Raw genomic sequence first — 18,492 nt, 5'->3', positions numbered from 1 at the left:
TACAAAAAGTTTTGCCACTGATCAAGCAGAACACTGAAGTCTTTTCTCAACAGTTTTATTGTCTAGGTGTGGTGTTTACTCTTAGGAGATGAATGAGATGAGTTCCAGTCAGACTAACTAGCTTAAGACATCCAGTATAAATGCAATATATGACTCTTCAGTAGTTTTCTAGTATGTTTAATGAGCCAGGGATCTGTGCAGTAATTCATGATCAAATACATGATTATGAAATACATAAAATCAAATAAATCTGGAAGGGAGATAAATGTAAAGTTCAATTGCTGGTCTTAATCCATTATCGCTTATTGTTATGCAGATAAGGATAGCACTGTAGAAGTCAATGGAATTGTATTGCTGTAAAGTTCATTCAGCATGAACAAATATGAAAATAAGCTGCTCAAAGAGTTTATTGGGAAATAAAATTGATGACACTATTTTCTGGAGTGCTTTCTATAAACAGAAAGAAAGATTTATGGTAAAGCACCCAACGAATAAGGAAGAGGACAATTTTATTGCTACTTATCAGGTCTTCATATGTATCTAAGACACCTGTTTCTTTTAACTGTAAGGAAAAGATTACTTTCCTACATCACTAACTTTCAGATTAGAGAAGCTTCAAAAGCAGAATACAAAGCTGCTACTAAGACAGTATTTACAGTGATTATTTAAGAATACCAGAGCATCTAAGGCAACCTATGATGGTAGTTTCTTCCGTAAGATGAATGTACTGAAATTACAATATACCAAATTGATAATGTGCTGCTGAGTTACTGAACACTAGATTTATTTTAAGTTGCGTGGAAAATAAGTGGTTAAACAATGCTGAGGAATTAGTGGAAGAGTTAATAATAAGATTTTTGAAATACTTCAAAACTCAAGGTATACAGTTGTTGGGAAACAGAATATTCTCAAGAGATGAAAACAGATTTGAGTCTATGTAATCACCTAGAACTCCTGTCTGACAGTATTTCAAGATATCTCAGAAATGTTAAAATGGTATCTCAGATTCTATTTTACTTACGCTGTAGCTCTTTCTGGATATGATACTTCCTGGAGATTTGAGTGGTCTGAGTAATGTAACAAGAGTAAGGTGAAACTGCTACTAACATCTACTGAACACCTGAACAACTAATACTGTAACTAGGTTAGATGTAAGGTTGGATATTAGGGCAAGGTTTTTCATGAGAGGGCAATGGGCATGGAACAAGCTCCCCAGGGCAGCAGTCATAGCCTCAGTCTGCTGGAGTTCAAGAAACAACTGGAAATGCTCTTAGATACAGGCTCTGATTTTTGGGTGGTCTGTGGAGTCAGGAGTTGGACTCCATGACTCTTGTGGGTCCCTTCCAACATGGGATCCTCTATGATTCTACGAATTAATAGACTGGGAAGCATGTGCTTGCAGCACTGGCCCTTCCAAACAGATCACCAGGGTAAGGATGTCACTAATCTGTGTATGTAAGCGTTTCTATATACACCAAAATGGCGATGTGGAATCACATAAAGGCACAATAATAGTACAGAAAATCAGTGTTTTGTTTTCTATTTCATGACTAAGAATTATGAATCAAAGATCGAGGGGATTACTTCATGGCAGAGGGCAGAGTTGGTTCTGAAGAACCACAGAACATTCACCTGCAATTTGAGTAAAATAAATAAATAAATAAAATTGGTAAAAATCTCAAGTGACACGCAATGTATCACATAGATCAGCCAGCCTCTGCTGCCTAAAGCCATGACAATTACATGAGCCTACAGGTTTTCACAGCCACATGATGCATTAAAGCATGCCTTGGACTGCTCTGCCACATGCCAAGGCAGCAAACACAGCAATCTGCCGAGATCAAGAACGGGATAAAAAGCACTGCAAATACGCTCGATGCGCAAATCCCAACAGCCAACAGACGACAAATCCCGACACTCCCTCGGCTTCCTATAACGTTCCCTGCCGGCTACGCCTAACCGCGCCCCTCACCAACAACCCACCCCCTCAGACTCCCGACAGTGCCCCCGGCCCCTCGCAGCTCCGCTCTCGCGAGAGCGGCGCGGAACCATCGCGAGACCTGCCCCCGGCCCCTCCCCAAACGCAGGGAAAGGCACTCGCTCTGAGCTTTCGCTTTTCCCGCCGTTTCTTGCGGAGCAGCCGGGAGCCAACCAGGTAACGGCGCGCGCCCTCCGCCTCACCGCCCTCTGGTACCGGGCGCTGCGCTGCAGCGCGGCCGGCAGTGGGAAGCCCCCCGCCGCCGGGGCTTGGCCTTGCTAAGAGACCGCGCTCGCGGTGGGACGCTGGCCGGTTGTCAGGCGATGGTCATGGCCGGGAGGAGCGGGGAGCTCCGCTCGTGGGGTGAGGGCGCAGCGCTGGTGCCGTACTGCTGGGTCAGGGGGTGAGGAAGAGCTCCGGGAGAGGTGCACGTTCCGTCAGCCCGGTACCTGTGAGGGGCAACAGGAGGAGGGGAGCGCGGTCCGGAAGGGAATGTTTCCTGAAGTATGTGCGGCTGGAGGTAGGGAAATAAGAGTGTACGAGCCATTCCCAATGTCACTAGGCCATCGGTTCCATAGGGAAGCACTGTACGATGGCAGCACGCAAAGCAGAGCGTTTCAGCCACGGAGATGCGAGCAGAGTGCCGTCCAACTTGAGCTGAAGAGCTGTAGGCATTGCTGACTTGGAAAGGTAATCTTATGTTCTATTCTCAGCATGAGAACGTGAGCCGGTTTGAAATCATGCACCGAAATGGGCTACTGCACTTTTTAAGATGTGGCGTATTGAAGCAAATCTGGCAATGTCTAACCATTGCTGAATGTTCTGTTACCTGCTGTTACTGCATCTCTGTGTCAGTGCACTGTAGAAAACATATGGTTTGAGAATTGCTGTGCTCCATTTATTACATTATTCCAAGTTAAGGATGTGCAAACGGAAACGAAAGTGACTTACTTAACCCTATACACAGAGCTTTGAGAAAAGAAACAGCATCCAAGGCTTCCAGCTCCTAGGCTGGATTGCTGACCACCAGGTTATCACAGTGAGCAGTTAAGCCAGAAGACATATTCATGGGGAACTGAAGGAGAGTGATTACATGAGTGTGTCTGTATTGGACACCCAGTGCACTGATTAGATCTGTGTACCATGCTTCCTCTGTAGATCACCTGAGGGAATTATCTCTGCTAAGAAAGAAGAAGAATTACAAGTAAAATTCTATCTGTATAGGCAGCCTGTTTTTTTAAGACAAAGCAGTCTGATGGTTATCCTGAACTACGGGTGTTTGGGGGATTCATGAATTCTGAGATTGATCTAGTACCTTTGTATCATGGCATAGGAATACTTTCATAGTAGAATCAGGAAGATTTCAAGGAGATCCAGGCTTCTTTTTGCAGAAGAGTGTCATTTGAATCCTACGTATGTAAAGAATGCATGTACACAAATGTATGTCTGATAAAATGTCTGACAAACAGTTTTACTGACAGCAAAACTTTAGAAGTGTGGATTGCTTTTAGAAGACAGCTGTAGTTTTATGCAGAGGAGGAATAAAAACACACAAACATCTTAATCTATTTTTAATTTGATAACTGTTTAAGGGGCGGGGGGGTAGAAGGAACAATTTTATAATTAGCTGCAGCACAGTATTTGCATCTTCCATGCTTAGAGTGTGACTGTCAATGAATAAGTGCAACTTGACAAGAATATGTGTGAGCTTTGTCTTTCATCCATGGCTGTATGTTATGCTCTGATAAATGCAAACATAAGTGTTGTCGATCTGTCATTACAGGCATACACCTGTCTTCAGAAACAGCTCCATAACTATGCTGTTTAAAACTTAGTGTGAGAGTGCGCCAGTTCTGCAAACAAATCAAGAAGTTGAGAGCAGAAAAAACAAGATGAATGCGTCTGGGGGAACTTGTGGGAGCCCCAGTTCTGCAGAACCTGCTGGAGATTTCTTCAAGGAACTGTGGTCCAAACTGAAAGAATGTCATGATAAAGAAGTGCAAGGTAAAACAGCTTGCTGTGAAAGCAGATTTTTATCTGGTACCACTGGGGAGGTTTGAACGTGTGTGGAACTCAGTGCATTCTTAACGTCTTGTTATGTAAGATGATGGACTGGGTGATTACAAATGATCGCTACAGACTGACCACCTAAGCCTGATTTAAAAGAATCACATTTAAACTGCCAACAGCTATAAATGATTTGGTAGATCAGATAAGATGCAATGTTATGTGGGATCTCTTTTTGCTTAAGAAATACTCAAGTGGAGGCTTAGCTTTAATGTTATGATTTAAAGTTACCAAATCAAGTTATTGTTTTTGTTTTTGTTTTTTTTTTAATCATGTCAAGTACATCAAAATGATAACTGAACAAATATCTGCATAATTTCATCTGACGTGTGCCAAATCCCACTGCAGATTACAATTAGTGAAGTGGAAAGTATTAAATTTTCAGTGTCCTGCAATTTCTCAATGTAAGAGCAGGCAACATTTTTATAAATAATGTGTTTTGTGACCTGTGTGATACTAATTTTACTATGGTTTGACTGTTAGTGCCTTTCCATCCTTCAGTGGTATGGAAAATTAGCAACGCTCAAAGATGAATTATCGCACTGTATATTTATAATTGTAATATTGTTTCACAAGTAGTATTCATAACGTGCTAAAAATACTTTGTTGGAAGTTGAATCTGGTTATCTGAAGTCACACAATCCATTTTTCTGAATGGAATTAGAACAGTACTTGCATATTCAACGAGAACATTGCTATGCATAAAATAGTGTTTTCATTAGGCTGGAATAATAGCAGTTGAGCTTTTTTGTGAATTATGAGCTTTAGTTGTACAAGTGGATCTTTATAGTCAGACCATTTCAGTAGCCTCAGTCATTTTCCCAAGCCTCAGACCTGATGTAGGTCTGACTGTTTTGGTCCAGTCAAATAATTTCTTGTGAATTTTAAAAACTGTGAGGATTGCTCTATAACTTTGAGATGTTTCATACCTCAGAACTCAACGATGTGTAAGGCTGGTCCTTCATACTTTGTGTTAGTAATTGCAGGAAAGAAGAAATCTAACAACTTGGTAACCTAAAGGAGAGAGATGCCAGCTAGTAGCTTTTTGTTCCATTAAAAAATAGCCATATTAAATATAATTTTATACTGTATCCTGAATCACAAAAAAAAAATTACTATGTTCTTGAGATTTTACTTTAAAAAAAAAAATCTTTTTGGAGTGGGTGTGATGTAAGCTACAGATAAAAGCAGAATTACTGACAGAATGGGATCTGGCAATCTATGGCATGTCTGAACAACAAAAACTAGAAAACCGAAAAGCTCTAATGTGGAGGGTGATGTTGAGTGACCCCTTCTCTAGTTTCTTGGGATGTGCAGCACGTGATTTAGCATTTTGGTTTTCTTTATGCATATAAAGATGCTCTTTAGAATGTATGTTGGGTGGGGCCAGATAATTTTGCCACTAGGCAGACTTTTTCATGCCCAGCCCTTTGTCAGTGTGTCCCGCACTGTGTTAGGTAAAATTAGGTCTTCCATGATAACATCAAAGACATGCCTTAAGGAGAGTTAATTTTTTCAAAAGGTGGGGATCCTCTTATAGAAAATGTTACTGGAAGATATTTTAGAAACATCAAACACAGGCTTGCCTGGACTTTGCTTGTTTCTGAAGTCTATAAATAAGAATTAAAATTGACTCATGAGTTTCCAATCTGAATGTCAGCAAAAATTTCTTTTAAAGATGGTAGATGTTGGATTAAATGAAAGTTGGAGAAGAAGTGTGTTGTGTGCACAGAGCGCAGGATACTATTGTGTAGTAGTTTTTTTTATTGTTACAAATCCATGGAATGCAGAATTTTTGTACATAAGAGCCTGAAGGGATGAGGTATATTATACAGAGAATATTTAGCAGTATACAAATAGAATACTTCAAACTCATACATTCTTAAATGGGTTGTGCTGAGTCTTTGTGTTGCTGTGTTGTAAAGAGTGTATGTTTCTCTTTTCTACCATGCTAGCTAAACAGACCTTGTATTGCAACCTTTTCCTTAGAAAGTGGATTTTTATTATAAAAAAAAAAAAAAAAAATCCAAACTTTGGCTCTCCAGACAAAATATCTAGCATTTTCTCTCCAAATCATCATGGCCAACAGTAGAACTCCTACAACCCAGTTCCTGAAGATACCCGGCATGGTCAGAGTTGATTGACTTCCGTGGACTTCGAGCAGGCTCAGCATCTTGGAATAATGGTTATTAAAGCTGTGCTTGCTTTTATTCCTACCTGTAGAACCTGTGAAACACTAGCATAGCTCATGCAAATTAGAAAGCAGCGTGGTAATGGTGTGTTATCATAGAATCACCAAGGTTGGAAAAGACCCACAGGATCACCCAGTCCAAGCATCCACCCATCACAATAGCTCTCACTAAACCATGTCCCTCAACACAAAATCCAAATGTTCCTTGAACGCCTCCAGGGTCGGTGACTCCACCACCTCCCTGGGCAGCCCATTCCAGTGCCTATGGTGATTAAGTTTTGCAGATGTCTAACACTTAAATCTAGCTCAGAATAATCATATGGATGCTTTCTGCTCATGTCTTATCAGCATGGTTCCTGTGGATGAATTCAGATATTGTTCTTTGTAGTATAAGCTTTATCTTTTCTCTTTTCTCATACAAATGTGAGGAGTTATGCGTACAAGATGTAGCTTAATTCTTTTCAATTTTTCCTTATCTGAAACTCCTAATGGAGGTATAGGGGGGAAAAACTGTAGTCCTTGAAGGTGGGAGAACTATGAGGAAAGCAATCTAATTGATTGCCATCGGTAAGGAGATGGCTAAAGGCTCTTCAAAAGTAAATAATCATAGAAAACAGAGCCAGAAGGGAATACAGGAGGTCATCCAGTCAATTTCTATACCCTGAAGGTAGGATTTTATCTGTGTCCATGCTGACAGAAGCTTGTCCAACCCATTCCTAGAAGTCAGATTCTGGAGGCTTCCAAAGCACTGTAATTTTAAGAAGATAGAATTATTGCATTTGAAAATTCTCTAGAACAGTATTTGTCATGTCTGCTAATTGAAACCTTGCAGGTACATCATTTAGTCAACCTGCAACTTTTTTAAAGACAGTGTTGTGTATTTAATCTTTTTAATAACAGTTTAAAGAAAGTCTCCCATCATCTTAGTAGAAAGAGTGTCATTTGCTAAAGCACTAATGAGCTTTAGGTAACGTGAACTTCCTATAGTCTGTAGCTTGTCTTTCATGGGAGCGTTGTGTAAGAGAAAATTGAATTTGGAATGTAGATAGCGTGGTTTTTTTACTACTATCTACTATATGCTTTTACTACTACATCTACTATATGCTTAGTGGATGATTAAATAAGGAAATGTGAAAGTTTGTTTGTGTTGCTTAACAGATAAAGGAAAGCTGTCTTAATTATCTTGGTTAAAGTGTCCAACACTCTGGAAAAGCAAAATTAAGAGATTACAACAAATGTAGTAATTCTCTGTTCTCGGAGTAATGTAACAAGCTGGTTTCCTGCCTTCTCATTGCAATCATTTGAATTAAGAAAGAACACAACCTCGAAGGAGCTACTTTAGTTCCTCTTGCATTCAGGTGAGAGGTGAGATTGTGTTACCTGCAGCACAGTACTGAGCCTTTTGAGTGCTGCCTCTTCAATTTGTGGCTCAGATTGCCAGTGTTACAATCCTGAATACTTGCTGAACGCACTACCTGTTCATACAGGAGATGCATTGTTGTGCAGCTTCATTCCTTCCGATGGGTGTGGAGCAGCATTAAAGCACCCTTTATAGGGGTTCTAATTGCAGATGCCTAATTGACTTAATGAAGAGCAACTACTTTTTTTTTTTAAAAAAAAAACAAAAAAAAACACCCAAACCCTCTTTCTGCGCTGATATGCTTGACAGAACCTAACATCTCACAGGTGTTGGCCACCTAGAAATAAAAGAGATCTTGCCATATTTCTTAATACTTTTTTGTTTGTTTTAAGCAGTAAGTATTTCTTGATCTCCATGTCTCAGTAGTGTCATTGTGGGTTCATCAAGCTTTTGGCTGGCCTGGCCATTGTGTTTTAAGTGTCCTGAAAAGTGAACATTCTCAAGCAAGTAGTTTTCTCTTTGAGTTGATCCCAGTCAAGTGTGGTAAGGTGAAAGGGAGAAAAAAGAAGTCTACTAGCAGCTTTAACCTGCTTTTCCTACGGTAAGAACGCATTGGATATGTTACTTGATTTAAATTTAAAATTGCCAGAGGTTCTAGAAGTATTCTGGTGCCATTACATCTTCCCAGAAGACTAATGCGTTTGCAAGAAAGTTCACAAGAAACCTGGTGCTCAAACTCAAATTGTTCATAGCCTTCTGATGTTTTCCTAAATTTACTATGGCATATATAATTAAGAAAATGTTAAATAGCTAGGGTCTGATTGCTAATAGCTATTTATTCAAAACGGGAATGGCCAGCTTGCGTATGGATAGTATCACAAATGTCACTGCATCTCTCTTAAGCTGGGCAATACCTCTAATAGAGTGCACTGTCCTTTGGTACTTTAAAGCTCTGAAACATATTTTTAGTAAGCTTCCCTTACGTATATCTAGTGTAGTACATTCTTTGAGTCATTGATTGCAGGCTAGATTTCAAGTGTGGTATCATGCATATATATATATATATATATATATATATATGCACAGCATGTATTTTGTGTCATGTGTGCAGAGGCGTTGAAAATACATTGACTGTAGTTGGTATTCACACGTATGTGGTTTTGTGGTTTGTTGTTTTAGGTTTTTTTTTTCCCTTCTTTTTCCAAAAGGGTGCTGTTATGTGCAAACCTGAGTGTTTAAGAAGTCCCCATTGCCTGGAAATTGTAATAGCTTTATTTGTTTCCAGCATATTGCAGAACATAGCCAAGAATTGCCCCTTTTCTCTCCAAATTAGTCACTACTTTCTCTCTTGTACATATGTCATTGGCAAAACAAGACTTACCCTCTGAGAGTGTTGTATAATGTGTAATATTTTTTTTCTTTCCACTTTTCAGGCTTACAACTGAAAATATCCAAGCTGAAAAAGGAAAGATGTTTGTAAGTAGTCATACTGATGATCGAACTTGTTAAAGGAGGGTCTAAGTACAAATAATGACCTGTTATTCCTGTAAGGTTCAATTAAGGTATTGGGGAGGCTTCTTTCAGACACAGAAAATTCTGCTCACTTTAATAATTCAGTTAAAGTCGTATAAAAATGTATGTTACTCTTTATAGGACCTCAACAGAACCTTTATAGCACCTGAAAACTGCATTTGTTTTCCTTGAACAGAGACTGCTAAAATTTTCCTGTTTCTAGAGTGCCCACTGAGTTTATTAACATTTCTAATTAGGAAGATATTTGAAAATTTAGGTAGGATCTGTGAAAGAGAAGTGGCAAGACAAGAAATGTTGTTTTTTTTTGTTTTTTTGTTTTAGACTTTTTTTAAACTAGATATCTATTTAATATATGTTAATATTTAATATATATTAATACATATTTATATTTTCCTGGCTGTTTTTTGAAGCAAAATTATGGCAATGTGAAATAATGCTACCTTTTCCATGCTTGTTTATTCTGCTACTGGACACATTCAGTTTGTTGTCTGCCATTATTACTGTTCTTCAGTAATTATATCTATGCCTTACTTCCAGAAAAAGTGTTCTTGCTTCCTCTCATTTAGCTTTTGGAAGAAATTGGCCTTGGTTGTGTTATGCCTGTGTTGTTCCCTTCCCTAGATAACTTCCAGTAGATAGCTAGACAAAAATCTGTGATGTTTGACCAGTGAGTGGGCTTATAAATGCTGCAGAGAAGCTGCTAGGAGATAGAGGTGGCAGCTGAAAGAACAGTGCAGGACAGGATCACAAAAGGAAGGGTTAACAAGCACTCCCAGAACAGCATTCATCCTATTCCAGCACTATGAGACATCTCCTGCATTTGCACAGCAATATCCCAAACCCACAGCAGTGCTTACCTTCCCAAGAATACTCACATTGCTAACTGCCAGTTCCCCCACATGTGCACCTGCTCCTCAGGATCAAGGTTGGTCAACTTTTCTGCAGTATCACAATAAATCTATTTATGTTACTACATATGGATGAGCTCTTGCAGTTATTAGATTCCTTTCAGTTAGCACGTATTTGCTGTTATGTTTTATGCTTACAGGCTATGTGTGCTTTCCTAAAGGGAGAAGAGCTTAATAACTTGTTATTATGTCCCAGTTCACAAGTTGAAGTCATTGTTTTGTTTCTAATCTGAAAGGCTGAAATGGTCTCTTGTTGTTATTGTTAATTTGATCTGGTATATCATCAGTTGCTTCCACATCCTGAAAATCTGAAATTGATCAATTACTTCTCAAGATGCTGACTGTTATCAGCAGTATGACTGAACGTGCATCGAATGCTTTAATTATTGTTTGTTGGAATCCGATTGCCGCATTGTAGATACAATACTCTTATGTAGGAGATCTTGTTCTCCTTGATGCATCTGAATACCTGTGGTTTAAAGTTTCAGACTTCGTAATCGGCTGACAATGAGTGCCTTATATTGCACCCCACCTCAGTGTTGGTCTGCTGACTCGTAAATGCTGGGTGAGGGGCCATTCATTATGAGTGCCTCATAGCCAAAAATGTCTGTTAAGTTTATCGACTGGACTGGAATGAAAGACAAAAAGCCTTGTTCCTCCTGTCGTTTCAATATCTTACTGTGACATCTTGTAGGATTTCAGTGGAAGAGGTTGAGTATTAGTTATTACTGAGTATTTTTACAGATTTCTGTAAGTTTCATAAACTGAAAAATATCGGGTATTTTTTGTCACAGGCATCAGAAGAATAGTCTGCTTTCTGCAGATGTTTCATTTTCCATGGCCCAGCTTGGTTAATGAACTGAAGTAACAGACCTTTGCCTTCTCTATATCAAAGTACAAGTCCAGGAGTCCATCTTACTGTTATCATTTAACCATTTTATGGTATATGCAGTTGAAAAGGACAATAAAGTCTGTATAGTAGTGCACACATAAAAGAGCTCCTTTAAAAGTTTCAGACTTAATAACATATGTCTGGACTATATGCTTCAGAGGCTCCTGCTGTCCCATTCACTTTATGACTCATTATGGTTAATTTCTTTTATTTCTGTAGTAATCATGTGACCAGCAGTATGCTAATGTGTTTGATTAATGTATCCTAAAGGAAGTGCTGATTTAAAAGTGTATCTGTGTAAAAGAATTGTATGAACAAGTCAGTAAATATATTTTCTTTACCTGTTGTGTTTGTTCTTGTCATCTTTTTGGCTCAGCCCATTTCATGGCTTTCTTAAATAATTCATCTCGAGGTGCTGAGAACAAACACCTGTTTTCTTGCAATACTCAGAAGATTCAGTGTTAAAAAGAAGAGCTAGGAATGAGTTCTCAGAAGTTAGAAATTGTCATGTTGCATACATTTACCTGCTTCACTTCTCCTGAAAGCTTATAGAAAAATTATGCCAAGTGCTCATACTTCGTTTGAATCCTGGAGATGCTATGGTCGGATAATAAAAGTCAAGGGGAGCTAAAGTTGGGAATTTACTGGTTTTCCTTAGCTCTTTTGAGGAGGAAGTATTCTTTCTTATTTTAACAGTTCTGTTCTGTAGAGAGAGAATCTTTTTTTTTCCCCAAGCTCTTCCGTTTCTGAAGTGTTTGGGAAGAGAGTTCATTTCCCATTTGTGTTCTGGAGATCGATGTTGTACAGACTGGATTTGCTGCCTTAGGAATTCAACCTTTAACAGATTTGAAGATTTACTAACCTAATGTGGCTTGCTGTGCTACAAGTTTGAACTGCTTAAAAAAAAAAAAAAAAAACAAAAAAAAACCAAAACAACAGCAACAACAAAAACAAACAGAAAGCAAAATGACCTGGTTGTGAAAGTCCCCATTTAGCTTCTCAACAAGACACTGATGTAGGAAGTGCTCAAGCTTTCGTTCCTTGACCTCATTACTTGAATGCTATTAGATTTTGTGTCTTCACTGTTGTTAATTGAATTCTGTCTTGTGCCAAAAACAGGTATAACAACAGAAGTTCAACTGCAGTGATAGGATTAGAAACTAGCTGACTCCTCTTCAAACTCAGGCTAAACTAAATTACCATTCATTGGAAACACTTTGTTTATCTTCAGCTTAGTTTTTCTTACTGGGCATTTATTGCCTTACCCAATAATATGAAAAATATACCAGAGGTAATTCTCTATTGAAAAAGTAAAAGCTGTAACTTAAAGTTGGAAGTAACTTCCTATTTTCTTTTGATTTTAGGGATGCGGAGAGGCTTGAAGAGTTTTACACCAAGAACCAACAGCTCAGAGAGCAGCAAAAGGCACTTCATGACACAATCAAGGTTCTAGAAGACAGGTGAACTAGTGTATTTTTTTAGTTATAGTTCGGGGGTTTGTTTCAGAGTAGCTCTGTTTATTTTGCGGTGTTGCTTGTTTGTAAGCCAGTCCTTTTCTAATGCAGGCCTGGTAGTGTGTTTTAAAGAAGCATAGAATTCAAATTCTTATGAGCGAATCAGATTATTTTCTACATGCTTAGCTTGGTAAAGGCAAATTGAAGTTTAACAAGTTTTTGAGTTAAACATTTTTTGAGTTAAATTTTCTGTCAGTCATAGAATAATACAAATACAAAACCCTAGGGTAAGCTCTGTAATGTATTTTGAAACAAATGGACTGATTCATTAAGAAATCTTTCAGTTTTGCAGGCCTGTTCTGTGTAAACTTCATCAGTTGTTCTGTCTCTTGCCACTCTGATTCAGCCACTCTGATCACCTTTTGATCTGTTTTGTCTTTCGCTTTTCCGCTTCTGTTGCTGCAGCAACAGTTTGTTGTTACAGCAAACCAAAACCAATAGATGTGAGATTACAGTGCTTTTTTCATCCTCTTAAAAAAAAAATATATATATATATATGTATGTATGTATGTATGTATATGTATATATATGTATGTATCTGTTCTGGTGAGTGTGTGTTTAAATTTGTTGCTAAAAGACTCTCAGAAGTTTTCTGTGAACAGATCATTTCATATGAAATTATTTTCTCACATTCCCATGTTACATCAAATCTTAGAGCTGCAGTACTCAAAACTTGCTTTCAACTCTGATTCTCTGTAAAATGCATTAGGCATAAACTTGTAGCCAGGCAGGTATTAAACCTTCACGACACCTAAGTAGAGAGAGATTTGTGTGGAGAGCAGAGTTCTCTAATCCCTTGGAGATGAAATATATACTGGAAAACAAACAAAAAAATAAATAATATTTAAAATAGTTTAATTCAGGAAGATGACAAAAGCTAGTATGAAGAGGCATCTTCAGTATTTTACTTTTTTAATATTGTGGAATATTGGAAATACTTATAAATCAAGCTTTTACTTCCAATATTAAACTGCAGAATTGGAAATTTAACTTCTTTTTTTTTTTTTTTCATCTGCTAACAGCAGCAAAGCACAACTCTTAACCAACTGGTATCTTATTTAGCAATCAAAATAATCTGTCTTTTGCTTAGATTGTTGTTGTATACCAGAAATAAAATACTTGTAGTTATCATCTGTAAACCGAGCACACGTTTCCCAGCATAAATGAATATGTCAGATAAAGTGTATTAAAAATTGTGTCTTTTTCTGATCATAGATGAGCTTCAAACAACTAATCTAGACAATCAGAGAACATGGAGGCAATGCCTCACGGAACCTTTTTAGTTCCACTTCTAAGTATTTGGTGTCAAGTTAAAGGTTTTCATATTTATTTTTGTTACAGGTGGAGCTGTGTATTTGACCTTTTTATTTTACCAGTTTGGTAGTTTTGCTGTTCATTCAGTTAAGTGTGGATAGCTGCTTTATGTGTGGCATTATTTTCATAAAGTTTTATTCTCTTAATTTTACTGAAGGCTAAGAGCAGGATTATGTGATCGTTGCGCTGTAACTGAAGAACATATGAGAAAGAAACAGCTGGAGTTTGAGAACATCCGACAGCAGAATCTTAAACTCATCACCGAGCTTAGTGAGTTTTATCCACATGTCTGCAAACAAAAGCGATGTGTTTTATAAACTGGTACTACGTGAATTCCTGTAACTTTGTAGAATGTACTTGTGGTGTGTATTTGTAAGTTCAAGGAGTTCTGTCAGGAGATTCAGCAGTCTGAAAATATGAACACATGGCAATTACTTGTCATTTGAATCACCTTCACGTAGATTGAAGTGCTAATGCTGCAATTGTATTGATGTAGAAAATCTTACAGCATGAGGTAGTGGAGCTAACCTGACTGCTTTTGTTTGTTCCTGGAGTCAAAGCATAAAATGACAGATAACATGGTTTCCAAAGGCAGCCTTGACTTCAGAAGTAACTAGTGATCAGAAAGTAGCAAGTTCAAAAGTTGCCTGAGCCAAGCTTGTGTCCTGTGGCATTTTTGTCCATGGATCTGAGAGAGCAGTTAATTCGTCTTTACAACACTGGCTCACTTGTGTGCACACAGATGAGAGTAATTAATGATTCTGTGGAACTAATGTGTTCTTTAAGCTCTTTACTATGAGAGTGGTGAGGTGCTGGAACAGGCTGCCCAGAGAGGTTGTGGATGCCCCGTCCCTGGAGGTGTTCAAGGCCAGATTGCGTGGGACCCCGGGCAGCCTGGTCTAGTATTAAATGGGGAAGTTGGTGGTCCTGCATGTGGCAGAGGGGCTGGAGATTCATGAGCCTTGAGGTCCCTTCCAACCCTGGCCATTCTGTGATTCTGTAATGTGGTGATGTAGTAATTGCGGCACCTTTGCCTTTTCTAACAATCACTTTATAACACTTCTAATGGCTAGCTTGAAAATTCATTTTGGTAAGGCATAGAGGGTGTGTGGTATTAAGATTTAAGAATTGATTCGGTTTCCTTAGAAGACCTGTCAAAATCACATATAACACAACGATAGCGGGTGTGAGTTGATTTTGTTGTTCTCTATTAATTGCAGTGAACGAGAAAAACAGCTTGCAGGATGAAAATAAAAAGATATCTGAACAGTTCCAGCAACTGCAGAAGGAATTGAAGTAAGTTTTGAGAGTCTCTAGTCTTTACTGAATCTTGATAGTAGTGTCTGGGAATATAAATGCTGACTTGTAAGTCTTTTAAACTTGAGGGTGTTCTTAATAGACTGTGAAAAGGCAGTAGAAAATGCCATTTTACATGAACAACATAAAACAGACATCTTCGTATTACAGAGCTTACATATACATACATACATGTATATACTCTGTACTCCAGGGCTTTTGAATGGAAAAGGTGGGTAAATGCTGTAGAAATTCAGTTTGACTTCATGATTGCATAATTCCATGCACTATGCATTGTGAAGTCTTGCCTCTTGTACATTTATTCCTGTATAAATTCTATATAGTTTCCTCCTAGGAAACACCTTACGGAAACATCTTTTTTCTAATAGTCAGAGTTCTAGAATATTTCAGTAAAGTTTTGAAACAAACTTCTGATAACCTTACAATTTTAAAAAGGAAGCTGCTGATTAAAAAAAGAGCTATAAATTAACTGTTAATCTGCAGTCTGGTATGATACCAAGAAAGTACCATATGATGAAGCAATATGGTACACTGTGCAAGGCAGAGGTAGTAATTCCTTTCTTGTATAGCCACTGTCTGACATCATCCAAAATTTAGCTCAATTTTTGCTGTCTGTGAAGAAGCCGTGTTGGCTGATGGGAATGGGATGGGTTGTGTAGGCTTGATGTGTAAGGCATTTTCTGCACCTAATTTTTTTTTCTTATCTTCATCTCAAAGTAATTTTGTTATAGGACTCAAACAACTCAGAGCTCATATCAAAAGGCCTGTGGTTCTATTCCTTTTGTATTTTTCAGTTTGTCTCCCATCTCTGCACCTTGTTTATTTCATCTCTTCAGAATAACTTAATTCATCACACTTAGAAGTATCCATTTTCAAGACCTACTAGTAGCACATTTCTGTTTGTTTTCTACTGTATAATTCATTTTCGAGAATGTTTGATGTCTCTTGCAGCAGCTTTTTTTTTGTGATGGCATTTAGGAACTACATTTTGACTTGCACAGAGCTAAGATATGGGGAAAATATTTATAGTAGGCCAATTGTTAATACAGGGCTGTGCCAGTAAATGTAATGAGTGCTCCATCAGCTGACATAAATTTGTGATGTGACTAGATGAGTACATTGTTTTTCTGTATGTTCTGATTTAAGATATTCCTAGTAGATGGCACAGCATTCCAGTTACAGGATTTTTCTCAGTGAATGTGCTAGAAAAGAAGAATTACAGAATCATACAATAGTATTCATTGAGATGTCAAAGAAGAGAATGGATGAATCGATGTTTGTTGTTAAATGTTCACAGTTAGTCATGGTAAAAAGCAAAGCTTTGGAAAAAATTCTCCTCTGAAGCCAGACAGATTCCGATAGTTTTCCCTCATATTATAAACTTATTTTATGTGAGCTACCACGATTCATTTTGATGCAAACAGAAATATCTGTCTATTTCCTCTTCCTCCTCTAGATCAAAACCTTACGTTTTCCTCTTTATAGTTTAGAAATTATCTTTTTGCCCATGTTTTCCCCTGAGAGTCATAAGGAAGAGTGCTACTAAAGATGACCAAGCGGGCAGGGTTAGATTTCCTTATGTTTATCTTTCACTGCTTCTTCCATTTTCTACTACCACCACTGTATTACGGGGAGCAGTGCCCTCATTAGCTACTAAACAAACTCAATTAAAGTTAAAGGAATTGGAATAAACTTTGTTTTTGCTTTCTTTACATGGCTAGATAAGAGTTCTTGGAAAGAAAGTTCTAGTTATTTGTTAAGCAAATTTTTGTATACTGACTCTAAAATATATTGTTAGAGATGACTGTGAGAGAAAATAATGTTAGGTAACTCATGTTTCGTATTGTTTACACTGCTCTTTATGAGTGATTTGCATTGCTTTTTGTGCTACTCTGTGAAAGCTTCTGTGAGGTGAATAAGAGGTAACATCAAATGGTCTGGAGAGGGGTTGCTTTTGGTATAACACTGTTCATTACAGTTTGAAGTTGTCTGAAAGCTTCATTCTACGTTGGAAGTGCTCTCTTTAAGAGTATGCATGAAATTCCACCCAGGAAGAGTGCGTTAGTCCATCCATTCAAGCATGTTTCATTAAAGAATATACTTCAGAGGATGGGTCACAAATGACACAATTCTTGTTTGGTGTTTTTTGTTGGCTGGTGTTTTCTGCCCCCTTCCTCCCCTCCCAAGGAAAACATCTTCTGTGGTACAATAGTAGGATGCTCACTTCTGATGTGAAGAGCTGGGGTTGTAAGCTCTTCTTGGATTTATTATGGGCAACTTCTTGGGGCAATTATGAATTTGTTATTAAAAAGCTTGGTGGTAGTAGTAGTATATGTGTATTTATTTTACAGTGGTATTATTGAGATGTCTGTATCTGCTAAATTCTTGTTTTCTTAAACCACGTGATTGTCCTGCATGCTAAAACTCTGCATTTTGTGAACTCAAAGATTTATTTGACCACCTAATTTGGTCTCCAGGGAGCAAAAGCAACAAGCAATGGATGTAGAAGAAGGCGTCATTCCAGATTCTCCAGTTGTTACTTCTTCATTTTCTATGGTAAATCGTATGAGGAGGAAAAAAGAGAATAGGCATATCCGATACACAGAGCATACGCAGCCAGATTTGGAACTGACAAAGAGCAGCAGTGGTAAGAGATGGTATTGTTTGGTTGGGTTTTTTTTTTTTTAAACTATGTTTCAAAAATTTAAAGGATTGAAGACTAAAAAACGTAAGTTTGATTGCAAAGAGTGAAAACAAAAGCAACAACAAAAAAGTCTCAGCTGTTCTTCTGCCTTTTTTTTTGGTTTGTAGTTTTTTTTTTTCCAATCTATTCAATAATATATGAATGTGTATATATATATGAATATGTTGAGTGGAAAAATAGCTTTAGCAGCAACTGCTGTATCACAGCTCAAAGATTGTCTTAACCTCCTAATAATGCAACAGGTTCCTGACCCAAAAATCTGCTGTAACTCCAGGCTGACCAAAAGAGTTTGACTTGTGTGTACAGCTCTATCACCATCTAGTGGAGAGTGAAACAATTATTTAGCCACTTTCTGCAATTGTTCTGCGCTTAAAGTAGTATTTCTAAACCCCATAGATATCTTAATTCTAGTAGCTATACAGTCTTTTTTTTTTTTTTTTTTTTTTTTTTTTTTTTTTTTTAAGCCCCAATACAATCTTTGCTTTTTTGCATGTGTGTGTCAAAGTCTGGAGATGCTTTGCAAATTTGGCTTCCAGAGTTGCTTCTGTAATATCACACAGATAGCTCTAATGTGTTTTAACCATAATAGATGTTTTTGTGGTAAGGAACTTTTGGTTAGTATTCTAATGATACGCAGGAAATATAATAAACAATCCAGGTGCTTTTAATGCATTAATTTATCTTCTGAAATAATAATAATTTTTGAAAGTATTT

General features: G+C 37.7%; 1 protein-coding gene across 1 annotated transcript in view; it reads left to right on the top strand.

The window, feature by feature from the left end:
* Positions 1–3,870: 3,870 nt before the first annotated feature.
* RBBP8 (RB binding protein 8, endonuclease) overlaps positions 3,871–18,492 on the top strand; it is a gene marked incomplete at both ends in the record, with an annotated part of 31,248 nt that continues 16,626 nt past the window's right edge. The window contains 6 exons of the mRNA XM_079533253.1: positions 3,871–3,982; positions 9,030–9,072; positions 12,294–12,389; positions 13,915–14,027; positions 14,978–15,053; positions 17,552–17,721. Of these exons, the coding sequence (XP_079389379.1) occupies positions 3,871–3,982; positions 9,030–9,072; positions 12,294–12,389; positions 13,915–14,027; positions 14,978–15,053; positions 17,552–17,721 (610 nt within the window). The remainder of the gene's footprint in view (positions 3,983–9,029; positions 9,073–12,293; positions 12,390–13,914; positions 14,028–14,977; positions 15,054–17,551; positions 17,722–18,492) is intronic.

Source organism: Tetrao urogallus, assembly GCF_951394365.1.
Source record: "Tetrao urogallus genome assembly, chromosome: 3".
NCBI classification, from domain to species: domain Eukaryota; kingdom Metazoa; phylum Chordata; class Aves; order Galliformes; family Phasianidae; genus Tetrao; species Tetrao urogallus.
The sequence above is the reverse complement of the archived record's forward strand: the minus strand, read 5'-3'. Positions and strand labels throughout refer to the sequence as shown.